The sequence below is a fragment of the Coffea arabica genome, chromosome 6c, assembly GCF_036785885.1.
Source record: "Coffea arabica cultivar ET-39 chromosome 6c, Coffea Arabica ET-39 HiFi, whole genome shotgun sequence".
NCBI classification, from domain to species: Eukaryota; Viridiplantae; Streptophyta; class Magnoliopsida; order Gentianales; family Rubiaceae; genus Coffea; species Coffea arabica.
Window position 1 is genome coordinate 56,549,288 of NC_092320.1, and position 21,707 is coordinate 56,570,994.

The following is a 21,707-nucleotide window of genomic DNA, read 5'->3' on the forward strand; positions in this document are numbered from 1 at the left end:
CCCTAGGTAAACTATTATGGATGCATGAGATATTGGCTCACTAATGCATCTAGACTCGATGGGTTTTAAGGTCCCCGAGCCTTCAGACTTAGAAACCAAAGGTCATCAACCCCGAGGTTCTTTGTCGGTGGCTCGAGCGATTCCCCAGACATTGCTACGCGCACGTCGTGCCACGGCCACATGTCCAAGTGAATCTATCAAAAATCCTCAATCTTCGACTAAAAGCTAAAGGTCATCAACCCAAAGCTTAAAATGGAAGATTGAGTGACCCCTCGGATCATGCTACGCACACGTCGTGTCGCGATCACACGTCCAAGTGGGTCGCCTAATCCTAACAGGGAAGAGTGGCGTGACAAGCCACTAAAAGAAAAATAAATGAGGGACAAAAGATAAAACGTATGCACGTATGCTAGTGCTTGGTTTGGAGGGGAAGGATCGAGAAACAATGCGAGGCTCTAGGGTAATATTCCCCACCCCCCAAATGCAAAGCGCGAAACAAAAGTAAATAAATAAATCATTCATCACATACACGTAAGACGAGGAACAATTACGAGTGTGAAATGCAAAACATCCTAAAAAAGAAAAATGCAACCTAAAACATCCAAATATGATAAATATAAGGGTTAAAGAGAGAAAAGACGACTAAACCAAGTGCTTGGACTCTCTAACGTCCCCAGTGGAGTCGCCAAGTTGTCGCGCCCCATTTTTTGCGATGAAAAAATAAAAGGTGTTTTGTAAAAGATATGATTTTATTAATAATAAATGAAAAAGGACCTAGAATGGGACTTAAAAAGAATGCGACAATTTGGGTCCAAAATTTAGTCTAAAAGGGTTTTTAAGAAAAAACAGGAGTCGCCACTTGGTATGGAGTTTTGGTGTACCAAGTCACCCAAAAAATAAAGTAAAACAAAATAAAACCCTTTTTGACAACTCCAGATCTTTGAAAACAGAGAAAATGAGTTCGGGAGTCACGGTTGAAGAAAGGGAAGGCAAAGGTTCAATTATCTCAAACCTAAGGCACCCTTTCAACCTAGTCTAAGCTAGTTGCATGGTTTAGTCAAAATTTTCTTAATCTAACCCTTAATTTTATCACATTTGGATGTTTCCTACATGGATGCAAATCTAAATTTATAAAAATATCGAAAGGGACAAAATATTCATTCAAGGGTTTAATTGAACCAATCGTATTAATTGCGAAGGCCAAAATAATTCCTTGAAGGTGTCACGAGTATGCAAATGATGAAATTAAAAGTAAATAAAAGAAATTAAATTATATACATAGATATAAGTGATCAAAGAAAAAGGGAATGCAACATAAAGGGTACAGGAGGCAAAAACTTGTGACATAATTTTCTTATACATGGATTAATAGGGTATTTAAACTAAAAAGTTATAATCACCCATTTTCCATGTTTGAAAAATAATTATCCTAACATGAACAAGCAAGTGAACTAGCTTAAATGAGATGCAATTCTAAATGGCATGATTAGCACCTATAGCGGGTAGGGGATAATATAATAAGGAATATCATACAAATGAGAAAAGATCCTAAAAATAAAACATGCATGGAAATGTAGTGAATAGCACACAAAGATGAATCTAGCGCAAGACGGCCTAAAGGGTCTAGCGTTGGACTAGCCCATTTCTAAAAATCCTTACTAGCGTTGGACTAGCAAGTAAGCGGAGGGAGAAACCACAACTAGCGTTGGACTAGTGTGGTGACGTCATGCATTAACAATTCATAGCGAAACAAATAAAACATAAATTAAAACAAATAAACACATAAGAGCACGTAGCACATAACACGTAAACATAATATCTAGATGCCAAAATCCTAAGAAAAGTGGACAAAACACATAACACATAAGCCACATAAACACGCAACCTATCTATTACATCGGGGGCGCCTAACTACAATCTAGAAGGGAAAAATATAATAAAACAAATCTAATTATCCTATCTATTACATTTTTGAGGTATTTAAATGCCTCTTGAATCATTATAAAAATTAACTAAAACATATATAAGAAAATTTGAATGAATATTTAAATCAAGTAAATAAAGCATATAAAAATATATAAACACATAGGAACAAATAGGAGCACATAAGAGCACGTAATTGACATTGAAATAATAAAATAGAGGTACCTCCCGTTTGAAGTGGTGACTAAATGGAGTCAAATTGTCCTATTTATACTCACAATGAACAAAAGAATCATGGCACCACTTTAATTGAAAATAATAATAATGTTAAAATACTAAATTCACATTAACATGTCAAACGCAAAGAAATTTAAGAACATCTAAAAATTGCAAGTTGAATATGTTCAAAAATAACATAATTAGTTATTAAAGAAAAGAAACAATCATAATAAAGAGAATCAAAATTCATCAGGGACTGAATTGCAAAGATTGAAAACTTTTAGGGACAGAAGTTATATTTTTCCAAAGTTTAAGGGTCAAAATTAAATGAAAGATAAAATTCAAGGACCAAAGTGCAATTAAATTAAGTACCTAAGTGAAAGGAATTTAAAATGTTCTGGGCCACAGTAAAATTACTCCAAAGATCAGGGACTGAAGTGCAAATTCGCTAGCAGATCTTCTTAAGAAAACAGGCCACTGGGCCATTATTTATTTATTTGGGCCGAATACTGCCTAAGCCCAGCCGAAACCCAAAAGAAACGAGCAGGCCAGCCCGTCTTATATCACTCAGATCCAACCAAAAATAAAGGCATGGGCTCTGACCTTCTAGCCCAACCGAAACCCAAAAGAAAATAAACCAAAACCCATTTCCAAAACCCAACCAAAACTAACTCTTGGCCCATCAGAAAAATAAACATCAGCCCAATTCCTTTTTTTTTCTTTCTTTTCTTTCCTTCCTTCCGTTTCTTCTTCTTCTTGTTCGGCCAGCTGAAGCTCACTTCAGTTGGCGGCCATGGTGGCCGCCGGTGGCGCCGCCGCCGCCGACCGCTACCGCCGGTGACCTCTCCGGTTACCAAAAATCCTCAAAATACACCCCCTCACTCGATTTTTCGCGTAGATTCCATTTCCGGAGTTAGTTTTTACAAAAGATGATCTCAATGAAAGTGAAATTGCCTTGGCTGAAGCTTCTCTGATGCCTGTGGGTGTGTTGGAAAAACATTGGGAAAGAGGAAAGGCCCAGGGAAAGTTTCTTCTTCTTCCGCGTTTCTCTTCTGCGTTCCAAGCCCAGAGAGGGAGAAAGTGAAGAATGCTTCCTTTTTTCTTTTCGGTTGAGACAAGAGAGAGAGCCGAGAGCCTCCCTTTTTTTTTGTGTTTTTTCCCCCTTTTTCAAAAAGAAAAGGCCGAGAGATCTCTATGGGAGAGAGAGTGGAGAGTCTTTCTTTTCTTCCTTCCCTCTGTTTTTTGTTTTTTTGCCGAGAGCCGAGAATTTTTGTAGCCAAAATAGAGCTTTGTGTCTAGGATCTTTTTTTCAAATGATGGCTTCTGCCAATGAAAAGAAAGGTGCATGGCCATTGAGTGTGGAATGGGTAATAGGGGTTTTGGTAGAGAAAATGATTATGATGATTTTTTTTTTATTTTCTTTTTTTGTTGTTTGTTTTTTTTTTTTTGTTTTTCTTTTTCTTTTTTTTCCCTTTTTTTTTTTTTTAAAGCAAACCTGCAAAAATGAGAAAAATGCACATTAAAATGCTAGAAAATAAATAATTCATTAAATAGAAAAATGTTGAGAAAATATTAAAAATTGACAAAAATTTGGTGTCTACAGATAGTTATGGGGCCATTTTCTCGAATGCTTAAGCTGAACACTTGGGTACTAAATTTATATATGTATATAAATATAATGAAGGCTTGAATCCTTTCGTTTACCTCCACTTTTCCTTCTTCCAAATTATTATCCCCCACGCGTGTGCAATAATCATTTATTATTTCTTAAAATTTCGGTACCTTCTTTACGCACATTTTTTGTCCAAGGCATTTGCAACATTTTTCCATTGGTAATGAGTACATTTGCAAATACATAAATGCCTCTGATTTTAACATGCAATAACACTTTCTGGTCCAACTCGTACGGAAGTCAGTGTGCTTTTTGGTTGGATCCGCAGATGATTCTCATATATTTCCTCTTCACGCGTTGTGCAACAATTAAACGTCTCTGTTTGGATTGTATATAACGTCAACACGTGTCACTCTCTGCCGGTCTTCCTACCATAGGCATGTTCCCACCATAAAGGTTTCCAACTGAAATAGACACCGCGACCACGTTATTGCTTCCATAACAAGTTGTAGAAACCATTTGATCTGGTCCTTAATCACGGCGCCGTCTGCAGCTGCAATAGGAAAATCAGTAATAAAAAAAAAATTAAAGGGTGCTTGCTAGTAATATGAACTGTTTGTATCATTTATTTATGGGTTAATTGCAGTTTGCACCCACCAACTATTCAAGAATCAGACTTTACGTCCTAAACTTTGAATTTCAGCAATCAACTACCTCAAACTTTTAACCTTTGGCACAATGTAAAAATCAAAGTAAAGATAATCACAAAAAGAGTGGTGCGACTAGTTTACCCTTAATTTCTTGTTGAGCTTCCAAAAATACCCTACCTATGACAAGTTTTTTGGAGACAAAAAATTCTCAAATTCCTTGAACCCAAATTCCTAAAATCAATCAAATAAGAAAATAATTAAGATTTCTTGTTACCATATTATTTTTGCAAAGTTAAGAAAGGGTATTTGTAGGACAAAACAAGAGTAAGGTGTGAAATGGTCTATTTATCGGTCAAAATTAGGTGGATTGTACTATGTTACGAAAAATTAAAAGTTAAATGTAGTGAATTGCAAAAATTAGAAGTTTAGGGTGTAGTGCTCAATTTGGAAATAGTTCATAGGTGCAAAGTGCAATTAACCCTTTATTTATTTATTAATTGCAGAGTACTCTACTGATTGACCCGTGCTTTAACCGAGACCCAACAAGTCAAAGAAGGGAAGTTATGTGTGTATGTACTCATGATGATCCATCATAAACTTTGAGCAAATTATAGTTTGTTTGGATTGTGTTTTATTTCTCCAATTTTATCTGCTTACATCTTCATTACTATTTTCAATACATCTTTTTATCTTGCCAATTACTTTTTATCTCACATACATCACATCACAAAAAGTGTTATAATAAAAATATTCCAAATAAAATACAATCCAAACAAACCCAACAGAGCCTTCCAATTGGATGGCCCAAGCCTTTGTATATTTCTAACATCCATATAACCCTTTTAATTTCTCATCAAACTAATTTTTTTTCTAGAATTTTTTTTTTCTCTTCTAAATTGTTCATGCAAATTTATTCCACAGGAGTTTTATCAGAGTCAGACTATATACAGCTATGACAAATTTAATTGCGATAAATTTAATTCCCCGATTCTCAGTTTCTTACTACTACATCTATTTTATTTATCTTCTGTGTAGGAAACTAACAGCCTTTATTTTATTCATCTTCTCAGTTCCTTACTGCTACACGCTCGAAGACTTCAAAGTCAATGGTCCACAAGAGAAAAGGGACTAACAGGAAGCTATGCCCAAAGGGTTCAAACACTTTCGAAAGGCTCAAATTGTTCTCTTGCACTTTCACCTAATATGTCACCAGATCGAGGAACAAAGTTGATGCTCATCAGTGCCCATACGTCACTAGGAAGTTGTGGCATTTTCTTATAAAAAAAATTTTTAGTTATCCTAAAACATCGTGAGAATTCAAATAGTAATTTCTATTTCTTTTTTATTTAAAAGATGTAAAAATAATAAAGAAAAGGAGAAGAAGAAAGAAAGAAAAAAAATGAAAAAGATTAATATTAGACACTATCCTTATAATGAGGGCGTTATTATCTTTTTGCTTTGCACATAAACTTGGTTTTAGAGAGCAATTTGTCGGTTTTAAAAAACAGGACAGACTAAAAGAATTAAAAAAAAAAACCGAAATAGCGGGGAAGCACGCAAAAGCTAGAACCAATATGAAGTGGTCTAAACTGTCCAATGGCCCAAACTGATTTGGAGCCTTCACACACTGTACATCAACGGATGACGACAGAAAAAGGATCAACGGAAGAATTTTGTAAGCGAAACAGCATGGAAGCAATCAAAAGCAAGAGCCGAAAGGGGAATAAAAAGAAACGAAAAAGAACCCTGAGTGGAGAAGATGACGAACCGAGCGTCAAAAGAAGTTAGCATCATTTGCTCTTCACTTTATTGTTTTGATTTTCTTTTTACATACAAGTTGGGTAATGGGTACTTAAGGAAAGACGCCAACCCATCTAATAAATAATTTGAGTTTTCTTAACCCAATCAATCAAAACCCATTACCAACTAACTCAATGCAACCTTCAAAATTAGTAAGTGAATTGGGTGGGTTGTTAGATTTTAAGTTTATTTGCCAGGTTTAATCACTTGCAAAGTTTATGTACACTAGTATAAATACCCGTGCTACGCACAGTAGATTACATTTTTGAAAAAAAATTACAATCTATAGAGGAATTTAAAAATAGTAAAATTTTATAATCACAGGCATATGAAAGTATATTTAAAAAAATGAAACTTTGTAACAATAATTTAATATATGATAAAAACATCTCCATTATTAATAAACTATCACTTTGATAAAGGTTGGATCCTGAAAAAAAATAGAAATCTATATCATAAATTGAGCGACATAAGGGTCCAATTAAATATAATTGAATATTTAATTTGATAAATAAATGAAATACTTACAAACATTTTGCCTTCGATTTAATAATCTTCTACGAAAGTGTGAACATTCTTCACACCAATCAACTCTGATTACGAATGCCAGTATTAGGGGTTTAATTAATTTTATTGATTTTTGTGGAGTTCGTACTATAAATGAGAATGCACGATTTTTGCATGAATTAATGTGTTGGTCGAACAATGCACCTCCATTTTCTTGACAATTAAAAGCATACATAATTCAAAATTATCTTTTGTTTTAGACAGTTTGTAAATAATATTGTATAAAAATATATACATATAAATAATATATACATTTGTTTTTAAATCTCTAAGATAAAAAGCATCACAACGAAACATGAATCGTGCATTCCTGTCTTGAAGAGCGAGGTATAGGTTACCACTGAAATCTCTAACTTCTATGTTAACATTATATCTGTTAAGAAGAAATTGTGATGTACGATGTAAAAAATTATATTAAAATTCAAAATATATGAAAATAATTACCTGACAATAGTGTCGACTACGTCATTACAATGGATACCACCATTTTTGCAAAATGAGATTAACATGGTTGTCCACAATTTTTGCATAACTCATGAAACATATTGTCTATCTTGATACTTTGAATGTAAGCAAGTATCCGAAAATATTTAATCTAAAACAATCCAAAGAATGTATAGATTACAATTATTAATTCGAAACTACATGTAGATACTTGGTCATTACTTACTTAATTAATTGAGAGGAATTGTACTGTAGGTATAACTGCATATTCAGATATCCATATTCTCTTAGCATTTGATATCAATAATACTTGGGACATTATAAAACTGCATGACCGCAACCACGTCACTAATTTCTGAGCACATTTATCATTCTCAAACCTGCAAATTTTTCAAATATATATTCACAAGAGTATGAAATATTATTAATAATTTAATATTTTGATATTTGTAAAACTTACCAACTGTGTAGGTATTGAGCAAAATCCAAGTAGTAATTAACATACAATTTGCTTGCTCGAATAGTATAAAGTGACGGTCCTGCACAATGTGCTATATTTATTGATAAATTATAAAAATTAAATAAAATAAAGTGAAAATAAATTGATTTACCTTTATGGGAATCAGTAGTGGCATGACGACCATCTGACACGCGTGAACTAATAAGGATACCAACAGCAAGAGGAAAGATATCTTGCTCAATCTTATCATGGAATTGGATTGGAAGAGGTTTAATTGTAGTGGGAAGATGTGTGAGGAGAGTTAGTTGGAATTAACTTCTTATTTGAGGGAATGTGGGAGTGTTTAGTTGGAGTTAACTTCTTGTTTGAGGAAAACGTGGGAGTGTAATGTACCCATGATATTTTTTATGAAATAAATTAAATGTAAAATGTTATAAAAATAGAGTTGAGAGTGGGAAGGATTGCGAAGGCTTATTGTTAAAAATCCCTTCTCAAATTTATATAGATAAAAATGACCGGTGAGCAATTTCTCGTCGCTTTCATTTACATTTACCATGAAGACTAGAAGTGGAAAAACTTTAAGATGTATTTTCATGGACATATTTTCAATGGATTTTTTGTCACCAAATTATAGAATTGCGTAGCCAATCACCACTCCTAACCGGTTATCATCAGTTATTACATGTATAATACATATTTCGTGTTGTCTTGTGTTATTTTTGGCCTCTATTATGTATACATATTTGCATTTCTTGTTACCTTTTTTAAAAGGAAATACTTTTAAACTTTTATTTCACTTTTTTTCTGAAAATCCCTCTCAATGAATGTCTATTGGCACTTCTTAGATAAATCAAACATTTTCTTTATTAGTTTTGTGTATTAGCAATAAGTTTTTTTCTAATGTTTTTGCTTGGCTTTATAAGAATTTGCATGAGATAAGTCATATTTATTTTATAGTAAAAAATAGAAAATTAGAGAAAATTTTCTCGTTTTTCTTTTTTTTTTTTGTTTAAAGAAGCGGATTTATGAACCTGAAGTGGATCTGCCCAATATTTTTACCTTCTCTCAAGTAACAGCCATTTACTCTTTCAATTTGCATAGTGGCTGCTAGTAAGTTTTTTTTTTTGGTGTGTATATTTGTATATATGTGTGTCTCTATGTGTATATATATGTATATACATATATTTATATATATGTATATATATGCATGCATATATATAACATTGAAGATTGTTTCACAAGGTAAAAAGGGAAGAAATGATAAATTAATGCGACGTGAAAACACTACTGTTCTTAAAGTTTAAATTGCTCATAGTGCATTTAGTTGTTTGCTTATGAGTTGTGGCAATTTACCCCTAGAATAGAACAAGTAGACAGCATAATCTAATTGTTCTCACTTAGAATTAATCAAGTACAAAAGCTAGTTTAATTCAATGAGACTTAATTATTTTTGTAGGAAAAGTGTTTTTATATGACCACATAATGACCAGACACAGCCTCATTCGTTTTGCGCAGCATTAGCTTTCAAATAACCACCTTTGGAGTATGAAAAGTTTTCAAAACAGAGCTTTTAACGAACCAAACTATTTGCAAACATATTCATGTTTTTCTCATTCGAATTTGAAAAAAAGCACGATCATTTAATAATTGAATTGAATTCGAACATAATATTAAGCTCCTTTAATACTCAAGCCGAACACGAATCTGTTTGTGAACTATTCTAATATTTCGTGAATATATATATATAAATATAAATGCATTTAATATTATTAAATTTATATTATATTTTACTAAAATGTATTATACATAAATTAGCATTATTTATTTTTTAAAAATAATAAATGCAATTAAACTTATTCTAAATAATGTATTATTTATTAAAAATATAATTAAATTGTCTTCAAAATCAAATCCAGCTCAAATTTGGCTCGTCTAGTTTAATGAGTAGAGAGGTTGAACTCGAACTTGAATGTTTGTACAAATAAACGAATCGAATTCGAACAATATTTGAAATTCATTAATATTTGAACTTAACTTGAACCCTATTCATAGAATATGTGAATTGAGCCTGAACACCAAGTATTCAACTCAATTTGACTCGTTAAAAGTTGTATGTCAAAACATTTCTTCAAAAATTTTGACTATTACGAGGATCCAGCCCCATCCATTAGTGCACAGAACTAGATCTGATTCACCAAGAAAGCCGGAAACCTAAGTGATCAAGATCGAATCCAAATCTGAATGTAAAACTAGAAAAACTCGGACCTCTCTGGACATGATCTAACAATGGATCAGGCTCGGGTCAAGCCAGGATCTGGCACCAGATCATAGTTCATCACTTTGTTTTGTTTGTCAAAAATCCATTTGTATGTTTCAAATCTTATATTGCATCTTTCAAAACTAATTTTTATATATTTTCATATCTTATTTATACATTTTGAGTTGTATTTTATTTACAAAAAAATTTAAAAATTTTGAGTCGTACATTTAAAAATTTTATTTACAAACTGATCGAACTGCAGGTTTGGATGCATAATTTATTACCTTTTTTCAAATTTCAAATTTTCTTTTTGCACATATTTCGTATATTTACCTGCTTGTGTAATATATTGGGCTAACCATGTAAACCATATTAGCTTGAATAAATGTCCAAAGCACAGCATCATCTATGTTAAAAAATCAACTAAATTTGGCTATGTAGTGTAATAATATTTAATATTATATCAAAAAAGTACAATATTGATATCATATTTGATCCCTCTTGTTTTTGGTCCCTCATATATATATATATATATATATGTATATATATGTATGTATGTATCTAATTTTTTTTTAATTCTTAAAAATATATTGGTCTCTCCTGTTTGTATTCTTCTCAACAGTTAATGCTTTCGTTAACTTTAAGTACTTCGTCAAATCACAAATTCCAAACATCACATACTACAAATGTCACTAACGCAGAGGAAAAAGACTGGGTTGGTTGGAAAGGTGTTTAAAAAAAAAAAACAATGTTTCTCATCATTAAAATTTTGCAAAAAGATCGCGAGGCAATCCCAACTGCAACAAGTCTCAGCATTGCTCATGCTCAGTGGCTTGCTTCGTTCTTGCCTGATCCTTGCTAGGTTCTATGACTTTGAATTCTGGTCTAGACTTGATGTGCTGGAGGCTGTCTTGTATGACAGCTTGAGCCGTTGTTTCTGTGATGTAGAGTGAATACTCACAGAACTTTATCTGCATCTGTGATGTAGAGCCATTGCTATAATTTGAGCAATTCCGTAATGCTATACATGTGCGGGTTTATTAACCCTCAACTTGTTTGACATTTCCAGTGAAATAGAAAAGTACAAGATAGTCAGCTGAATTAGCTGATATGAACTTCCAATAACCATCTTTCAGGGACAAATTTTGCAATGTTTATGGTCAGTGTGGGAGTCAAGAATTTAATGCAGGGTGCCTATTGACATTCATTATCAAGTCTAGAAATCATTTGCTTTGGTTTTTCTCAATTTTACAATAGAACAAAAGAAATTCATTAGATTTAATCGTACAATAACAAAAAAAAATAAATTTAAATAATTTAAGAGCATGCGTAACTACTATCCAAAAATAATGGTTTAATTGATGGCTGATTTGGCACATCGAGTCAAGCATGAGGGGAGGTTTTAGACTTTTAGTGGCTAATCCAAATCATTATCCTTTTAAGTTTTATACTTTTTTTATGAACACACTCATTTCTTGGGCGTTCCAAGACACAAAAAGGGAGCTGTTTAATCCATGCAAATCTCCTCCTGAATTACATTGTTGAGCAAATCTGGAACCATCATCCTGGTTTTTTTAAAAATATTTTTTAATATAAATACAGTTGCTTGTTCTCCCCTAGAGTTTGATCCTCCTTATCCTGGAGGTAATCTGCAAGCATTATCATTGAGTCTTCTTTTTCTTTTTCTTTTTTTTGTATATATAAATACGGCGACTCTTTTTATGTCATATATTTGCACTCCCATGGAATCTCACCCTTGGGTTAATCTGGAAACATTACCCTTCAGTTTTAATATTTTTTTATTTAAATACATTGATTTGGTCTTGGTCCCAAGCCATATAAAAGGAGCTTTTCATTCCATGCAATTCTCTGCTGGATTACGAGGTGTAAATACCGCTTCATCTCATCTCAAAACAGGAAGTTCATCTCAAATCAACTTCTTGATTAATCAAAGCAACTTCTTGATTAAATTAAAAAAAAAAAAACACATATGCAAGGCACATGCATGAGGACGACCATCCTTTGCCAAGAACTCCTTGGTGCTAATTTTCTAATAATTTTAGAATTTTCTCCCAAATTCAACCATCAGTAATTAGTGTTCCCACTAAATAGTTTTTGGAAAAATTACAATCCCATGATTGGTTTTAATTTCTTGTTATAGATTTTTTAAAAGTGCTGTAGATATTTATAGATTTATATTTAAATGTGCTGAATAGGCACTTATTGAAAGAACTTTGGGGAGTGAGTTTTTTTAAAAGTGTAATTAGTTTAGTAAAGTATCTGTATTTCAAGAAGTGCAAAAGTTGTTATTGTGTATATTTACGTGACAAGTTAGGTATAGTTTAAGTATATTTGCACGTTTTTAAAAAATCCATTAATAAAAAGATTAGACTTTGGTGGATGCAAATTAAGCGCCGAAATGATCAGGAATAAAGAGGGGAGGTGCAAAAAAGACATTAAATCTAGGCTACTCAGCGTGTTTTTTTTTTTTTTTGTCGGCAACGATATATTTGTATAACCTACTCTATCTTAATCTAGGGGAGAAGAGGAACCTAAGGAGGTTGTTGTAGGGGTTAGTAAATATAAAGACTCAACTAGATCAAGGAAGTGTTATGGCACAACCTTTAGATTTTATTTGTTACAGGTGAAGTTACAGCCCAAGGAGGGACTTAAATCCCTCCCTGGTGGCCGCTGAGCCATTGGCCCGGTGGTTTACTCAACGTGTTGATGGTATAACAATTTTAGCATGGCACCAAAAGCTGCCGCCAAAACCACATATGCTATTCATCAGGTTGACACGTTGAACAGTAGTACTAGATAGGGAAAAAGGATGATTGACTGTCTGTATTTACAAATAGTAATAACTGGAGATTATGACCTTGCAGTTTTTTTCAATTTTTGGTTTGAAATTCATCGACTCCCAATGTAAAAACATTATATGTATTTCTTTTTTAAAATATTAGTAGTGTAGGAATGAGATTTCAAAAGCGGGAAATGGACAGGAGGATTAGAATTCAGGACTTTCCAAAATATATATATATCACTTTTGTGTTTGATAAAACTTAAGTTTGAAAATTGAAATTTGAATTCGTTAAGTTACTAAATTATTAAGTACTAAATTTGATACATTTAAATGTATATCACATTAAGTTATAAGAAAATAGTTTATCACTTATTTTTTGAAACAAGTTTTATCTAGAAAATTAAGTGCCATTTAATTAATTTAAATGTTATATTTTTTATTATGAAAAATATTTGAATATGTTAAGATCTGAACCCCATTAACTTTAAGTATTGAATTGAATTATCAAATAGGGTCTTAGCTTGCTATTTATTAATTTTTTCGTTTGTACGGAATGTTTTCTTGATTCAACCACTGGGTCAAACAACCTTCTGTTCTTCATCCAAAAGCCAAATTTAAAAGAATTTGGTAAGAGGAGGTATTGGCTAGTTATCAAGGACAGTTCATAAAGAGCATAAAAAGACAACAATATGTTTATACAAAAAACCCCTTCCTTCATTTTTTTTTCTTTTGGTGAGACCCTCCTCCTTTATATATAGTATACAAAATATAAATACTAAAACAACAACATACAAAACACAACTTTTAATGCAAATATTATGGGCTACTCACAAGTCACTCTATTTTTTTAAAATATAATTTCTTCTCAATTTCCTTGGTTCTGGCGTACTTTATATTTAGCCTAAACAGTTCAATTTACAGAAAAAAGCAAATTAATCTTTTAGCTCTGTAGAAAAACAACTGTCTAGTTTTTATATATGCTTCTACACATGATGAGTATTTTTCACTTGCCATAACCTTATAGACGGCATCTGAAAAGAGTGAATGGCAATACCCAATGTTGGAATTTACATAGAAGACCTGCATTTCCACCAAGTTTTTTCACTAATTCTATCAAAGGTCAACATATTCGGAATACATATCATGTCACATTTTTCTAAGACGGAGCAGACACTAGTACTGCCATAAACTAGCAAATTTAGATGCAGGAGAGAAGTATAAAATTGGAATTTTAAATTTAAATTTAGATTAATTATCATGCACACACACACACACAGATATATATATATATATATATATATATATATTTATTTATTTATTTATAGTCAGTGTGTACAAAATAGTCAACACACCATCAGTCACGCCTAGTTCTATATCTTCTTGGATTTGTAAAAGTGATGAGTTGAAAATTTTCCTGTAGAGTAAAAGTATTTTTTTTTTTTTTTTTTTGTATAACATGAAATTGACAGCCCAGTGGAACTGAGTTACTTAGGTTAGATTATGTTTATTACTACCATTTGCAGAAAGTGATAAGACAAGAGACACCATAGTTGTGCCGTCATGGAAGGCGAGAAGTGGGAATTGAAAATGAGAGGAATGAGGGATACAAATATGGGCTACAACAAATAAAATTCTGACTTAGTATCATTCTACCAACTAGACTTTTGGTCATCTAGCTGACAAGATTTAATTGTATGTTGAGCAATTTATGGGACAACCTATAACCTGCACAATGACCACAGTAAAGCTTGCCATACTGGAGCACCAATATGAACAATCAAATTAATTGTACGAAGGTTCACAAATGCTGATCAACTGACCAACATTTCGATTGTTGTCCTACCTAGTTTGCTTAGTGTTTTCATACAAAAACTCAGATCTGTATCACAGGTTATCAAAATCCAGTCATTAAGTTCATCCTGATACTTAATTTTAAAACTTCCAAGGGATAGATTGAATCGTTGTGCAATGTTCTTCTCCAGATCAATTTTACGGGCAGAAGATGAAAGTTCAAATTTTATCTTGTCCTCTTGATATTTTGCCTTGATCACCCACATGCTGATATCATCTTCTAGCCTTGTTGCATCTGACTGGTGGTTTTCTTCAATATATTCAGTAGCGGGTTGAACAACTTTTTGTTTAGCAAAGACTTGGTTAACCTTTCTTTCTTTACGAGGGGGCCATCTGCCAATACCATACTCTCTACATATACGTTTCAATGTAGATCGACTGACTGCAAATTTTAGGATGGAAAACTTCAGTGAAGGAACAAGCCTATACAATGTGTAAACTAGATATTTCCAAACAGATCCAGATTAAATCAACATGCATTAACCAACATTTGAACTCAATTCTGATCTAGAGAAATGCGACAGTTAAGAATTACCTCCAATATTTTTTGCAGCATCTTCAAGTTTCCGCATAGAATTTTGTTCAAGAACCTCACGAGTAATTCCAAGGTCGCTTTTTAAAGTACAACTAGGCTCTTGCATTTTTAAATTAGTCACTTCATTGCCACTCTGTTCTATAATAGCATCATCTCTTTCAGGATCCTCCACAATTGGTTCATCATGTGCTATGCTGACCATGTTTTGCACGAGCTCCTGTCCAGTTGTAGATCTGACAATTCCATTTTGCTGTTCATAAATACCATCCATAGAATTGTGCGCAACATCAACTCCTGCAAGATTTAATTCTTGATATGACATGTTGATAAAGTCCTGTGTGGGGTCTGGTCTAGGTGGAGATCCAACAATCCCATTCTGCTGTCCATGGACACCATTTATACAAGCATTTGCAGTATCAACTTGCTGAGATGAGAAATCAAGTTGCATCATTCCTTCTCCTCCTTGTACTTTTGCAAGCCTAGGTGTAGATCCAACACTTCCATTCTGCTGTTCATGGATACCATTCATAGAACCATTTGCGACATCAACTTGTTGAGATGAGAAATCAAGTTGCATCATTCCTGCTCCTCCTTGTACTTCTACAAGCCTGGGTGTACACTCATTACTAGTAGTACTGCAGATTTCAAAAGAATCAAATTCATCCTCTGGAGAGACCTTTATAACCTCAACAGCCAATTTCTTCCCCAATTCTTGTCCTGAAGCAATCTTAAAAGAACTTCCGAGGCGTTCTTTCAGTGACTCCATTAGGCTGTTCAACAATGTCCTAAGATCCCCAAAGGAGTGTTTTTCATACGTAGGTATAAAGAACTCCAATACATAAATGCAATTGTTCGAGCAAGAGCTCTGCAAACAAACTGCAAAACAGGTAGAGCTCTTCCAGTATCGTGCATTGGGTACCAACGGGTACTCTGTTATGCTTAATTGTCTTATATCCCTACAAAAGCATGCACTTTTGGATGAAAATGCTTTTCCAACTACCCCTTGTCCATTCCGAATAAAATCTACGCCACCATGAGAACTTAGTATTTCTCCAGAAATAGTCCAAGTTTTAGTAACGCCATAACCCAGTCCACATATTTTCCTCACCTTGCTCAATGCTTCGTCAATTATAGCAATTTCTCCACGTTGACCTGTAGAGGAATGGCTTAAAAATATTAGCATGGAATGAATAGCCTAAAGCATCAGCCAAGATTATGCAGTATAAAAGGAGGGGAAAAAAAAATACTTAGAGGTACTCACATGAATTTACTTCCGTGAGGAGGCTTACACAAGTAGTTGTCAGATTCACCACCAGTAGTAGATTCTGGCAAACACATTATACATGCGCCATAAATAAATTAAAGTGTTATTTACAAGTTTCAAAGTGTTTTCTTTGGCTTTTAAAGACCGTTTGACAACAACGGAATTGCACCCACCCAAAAAAAAAACCAATAAAATAAGCTCTTTATATGTTTCCTCAACTAATTTTGGTATAGAAGTTCCGGAAAGCCAAAGCCTCCTTTAAAGGCCATAAATTTTTTAGAAACAACTTCTTTCGCTTAGAAAATAACGTTACAAGAGAAGATTAATATTAGAGTGACAGTTACCATAGTTTTCGAAGTAATAAGCAGTTAAAAAATTGGATTAATTTATAAAAACACCTCTCCTACTACCACCTAACAACTAGAAACCACGATCTATCCCCAAATTCTTATTAAAGTGCTGAATTTTGTTTCGTCTTGAGTTTACTAAAAACTTAAATCATGAATTTTATGCTACCACAAAATCTTGCACTATATAACACACAAGGAGACAATGGTTGGTTATGATATAAATTACCCCCTCTATCCATTACCTAGTTCAAATAATAAATGAATTAGTTACGGCCTGGGTTTCGTCCTCTAAGTTCCTCTTTTTTGTATAAGGGAGTGAGTCTGCACCCATCTCATATGGATTATCTAATTTATTGATAAAAATTATACTAATTATTATAACTCATAAATCATAAACACCGCCACCAGATCCCCAACGTCAACAGGAGGAAAGTAACTAAGCAACTTCAAAACAGAAATGTCCAACCTGAAGATTCTCCAGAACCCGATATCGAGGTAATCCGACAAAATCAGATGGTGATACAATTTCCAGTACACCAATGGGGAGGTGCCGAGTAGGATGATGATAGATTGGCAACACCCAGTATCTCATGACACGGCCGACTGCATAATCACGTTGAGGATACTCTCTGCTAGTGTACTCACCCACATTCCATGCATATTCAGGCAACCCACTGCGGAACACCCGACCAGGGGGACCAATTATACGCTGTACTTCATCACCATCATCATCTTCATCGACGGGTATTAAGTACTCCAGGCAGTGCTTCCTATATTCACATAGTTTCAAAAGGCTGGTCGCTGGGGAACCATTGAAGGGGTAGTATTGGAGAGCAAAAGGCAGGTCACAAGTTGTCAGATACGTTTTGTCCCCAGTCTTCACTAAACCCCAAAACTGAACTAGACACTGACACCACATTATTGTTTCCATAACAAATTGTAGACAGTATTTGATGTCGTCCTTAATCACGGCACCGTCAGCAGCTGCAATAGGAAAGTCAGTATAAAAAATATTAAAGGGTGCTTGCTAGTGTATATGAACTGTTTGCTAGTATAAAAAATATATAGTTTTATCATTCTCATCAAACTAATTTTTTTTCTAGAATTTTTTTTTCTCTTCTAAATTGGTGGAATTTATTCCACAGGAGGAATTTTATCAGAGTCAGACTATATATAGCTATGACAAATTTAATTGCGATAAATAGTCCAACAAAAATATCCACAAACACATACATACATACATATTAGATATATATGAGAGATTATATTGAAAGAACTCCACACTTACTGGCTGAGAGATGATGAGGCTTCCCGCAGCGTCCTTTGTCATTGCCGCATGTGCTCCAGAAAACCCACTGGTGATTGTCAAATGAATGGGAGTATGATAGTTCACAAGGCCCCAAACCTTCCGTAGAAAAAGGAGGGGACGGAGAAGTTTGAGCCATTTGTAGTTTTGTGCAGGAGAAAACTGCTATATCTCCTGGATCGATCCTGTTTTAGTTATCCTAAAACATCGTGAGAATTCAAATAGTAATTTCTATTTCTTTTTTATTTAAAAGATGTAAAAATGATAAAGAAAAGGAGAAGAATAAAGAAAAAAAATGAAAAAAGATTAATATTAGACACTATCCTTATACTGAGGGCATTATTATCTTTTTGCTTTGCACATAAACTTGGTTTTAGAGAGCAATTTGTAGGTTTTAAGAAAAAGGATAGACCGACTAAAAGAATTTAAAAACAAAAAAAAGGCGAAATAACATGGAAGCACGCAAAAGATAGAACCAATATGCAGTGGTCTAAAATGTTCAATGGCCCAAACTGATTAGGAGCCTTCACACATATTTTTAAGTCAACGGATGACTACAGAATGAAGGGACTAACGCGAAGAATTTTGTAAGCGAAACAACATGGAAGCAATCAAAAGCAAGAGCCGAAAGGGGAATAAAAAGGAACCAAAAAGAACCCTGAGTGGAGAAGAAGAAGAACTAAGCGTCAAAAGAAGATTAGCATCATTTGCTTTGCTTTACTTTATTGTTTTGCATTTTTTTTACATACAAGTTGGGTAATGGGTCCTTAAGAAAAGATACCCAACCCATCTAATAAATAATATGAATTTTCTTAATCCAACCAATCAAAACCCATTACCAACTAACTCAATGCAACCTTTAAAAATTAGTGGGTGGATTGGACGAGTAGTTGGATTTTAAGTTTATTTGCCAGATTTAATCACTTGCAAAGTTTATGTACATGACTGATGAGGAGTTTCCCGTCGCTTTCATGTACATTTACCATAAAGACTAGAAGTGGAAGAACCGTAAGAAAGGGCATCATACATATTTATTTTCATGGATATATTTTAAATGGATTTTTTGCCACCAAATGATAGAACTACGTAGCCAATCACCACTTCTTACCTGTTATCATCGGTTCTTAGATGTACAATACATATTTCGTGTTATCTTGTGTTATTATTGGCTTCAATTATGTACACATATTTGCATTTATTGTTACCTTTTTTTAAAAGGAAATACTTTTTAATTTTTATTTCATTTTTTCTGAAAATCCCTCTCAATGAATGTCCATTGACACTTCTTAGATAAATCAAACATTTACTTTATTGGTTTTGTGTATTAGCAATAAGTTTTTGTCTAATTTTTTTGCTTGGCTTTATAAGAATTTGCATGAGATAAGTCATATTTATTTTATAGTCAAAAATAGAAAATTAGGTAAAATTTTCTTGGGTTTTTTTTTTCTTTTCGTTTTTGTTTAAAGAAGAGGATTCGTGAACCTAAAATGGATCGGACCAATTTTTTTACCTTCTCTTAAGTAATGGCCATTTTCTCTTTGAATTTGCATAGTGGTTGCTAGTAAGTTTTTTTTTGTGTGTGTATATTTATATATATATGTGTCTTTGTGTGTATATATACATATATGTATATACATATGCATGCATGTATATAACATTGAAGACTGTTTCACAAGGTAAAAAGGGAAGAAATGATAAATTAATGCGACGTGAAAACACTACTGTTCTTAAAGTTTTAATTGCTCATAGTGCATTTAGTTGTTTGCTTATGAGTTGTGGCAATTTACCCCTAGAATAGAACAAGAAGAAAAAAAGTAGATAGCATAATCTAATTGTTCTCACTTAGAATTAATCAAGTACAAAAGCTAGTTTAATTCAATGAGACTTAATTTTTTTTGTAGGAAAAGTGTTTTTCTATGACCACATAATCAGACACAGCCTCATTCGTTTTGCGCACCATTAGCTTTCAAATAACCACCTTTGGAGCATGAAAAGTTTTCAAAACAAAGCTTTTAACGAACCAAGCGATTTGCGAACATATTCATTGATAGGTTATAATTTGTTACTAAAATTTATAATTATTTTCCTTTGATTTTTGCCAAATATCTTCTTATTTGATTAATTCTACTTATATTTGGTATTTTGTGCTTATTTCAGGAGCAAGAATGAAAAGTGCTTCAATGAAGATTTTCTAGTGAAAAACGTTGCACATGGGCGCGTCTAAGTTCACTGCTCAAAACTGAAAAGTCGGGATTGATATTGGGCAATCTCCAAATCCGAATCAATTTCCTAATTTGATAGCTATCAGGACCTTCCGAATTTCACGGGATCATTCTCAAGTGATTGGGAGAGTTTTTAGGTAATTAAATTGTGATAGGAATCCTTTTAGGAATTGGATTGGTATTAGATTACCAATCAATTACGAGAAAATAGGAAAAGCAAGCTGGATCCCGCATGATGAAGAGTTCGGCGAGCAACACATTTGGTAGGAGTTTTGTTAAGAAGCTACAAAATAGGAAATGGAGAGAGCGCCATGACTTGTCTTTGTACTTTTCCTTTTTACCGATTTTTGGGAGAAACAATTAGGAAGCTTCAAACAGATTTTTACATGGCTTCTTCTCCATTAATGGAGAACTAACTTCGTAATTCTAGTCAAGGGGACAACTGAAGATTTGGTTCTGCAATTACTGTGAGATCGAATTTATTTTAATTGCTTCCTCATTTATTGGTATTCATATGTTTCCTGTTTTTAATTGTTATAACTCTTGTGTATGATTGATTAGTGCACAATAATTAATTATTCACATAGGCTATTGTGCTATTTAGGGGTAATTGAATCCGTAATTGTTCGATTATTTCTATTCTAGTAACAACTGGCGTAATTGGATTTATGTCAGGGAAACATACGATCTAACTTAAACAAACCCTCGTAGTGTGTTTGTTAGTTAGGATTGAACCTTTCTAATTATTAATGCAATCTATAAATTAAACCCTACGGTCGTACCTAGGGTTGTTTTCGGGTTAGAGAAATAGTTAACGATCGTACCTTAACTATCGAGAAATTAAGGAAAGGTTGGTTGTTTATCGCGTGCATGACAACAATAGCCAATCTATTAATAAATGTGGAATTACCTGTGAATCGATGATCAGTGCATGAACCATTTCTGAAGTATACCCTTGGCTAGAGTTTCCCAATTATTTCTCTTAATTAATTATTTTCTGCAGTTAATTCATTTAGTTAGCATTCAATTCTAAAACCCCCTATTTATCTTGACTCGAAAGGAAATAAATTTTTCTCCAGTCCCTAAGGAGACGACCCTGCTTGCCACTGTCTGCTAATTAGTGAATTCAGTCAGATAATTATTTCTGGTATATTAGATTAAACAAACTCTTCGGGAACAGCATGAATCAAATAACCCAATGCACACCTAGGGTCCCTGCTCCAGTACTAGAATTGATTATTGACTGCTTTTGGTGGTAGTTAGGTTTTATTTATTATTATTGTACAAGTTCGGCACCTATCATTCATGTCTGTCTCATTCGAATTTGAAAAAAGCACGATCATTTAATAAATGAATTGAATTCGAACATAATATTACGCTCCTTTAATACTCAAGTCAAACACGAGCCTGTTTGTGAACTATTCGAATAGTTCGTGAACAT

The 21,707-nt window shown here is 33.4% G+C and overlaps 1 protein-coding gene across 2 annotated transcripts in view; it reads right to left on the reverse strand.

Annotated features, from left to right (window-relative positions):
- LOC113693322 (protein NLP5-like) overlaps positions 1–18,535 on the reverse strand; it is a 50,252-nt gene extending 31,717 nt beyond the window's left edge. The window contains exons 1-6 of one of the 2 annotated variants that reach the window (XM_072053940.1): positions 18,027–18,535; positions 17,205–17,722; positions 16,386–16,449; positions 15,125–16,276; positions 14,650–14,971; positions 14,464–14,488 (exon numbers count right to left, since the gene is read on the reverse strand). In XM_072053940.1, the coding sequence (XP_071910041.1) occupies positions 14,464–14,488; positions 14,650–14,971; positions 15,125–16,276; positions 16,386–16,449; positions 17,205–17,722; positions 18,027–18,183 (2,238 nt within the window). In that variant the 5' untranslated portion in view covers positions 18,184–18,535. The other variant, XM_027211878.2, reaches the window with a different exon arrangement.
- Between the last annotated feature and the right edge of the window lie 3,172 nt (positions 18,536–21,707).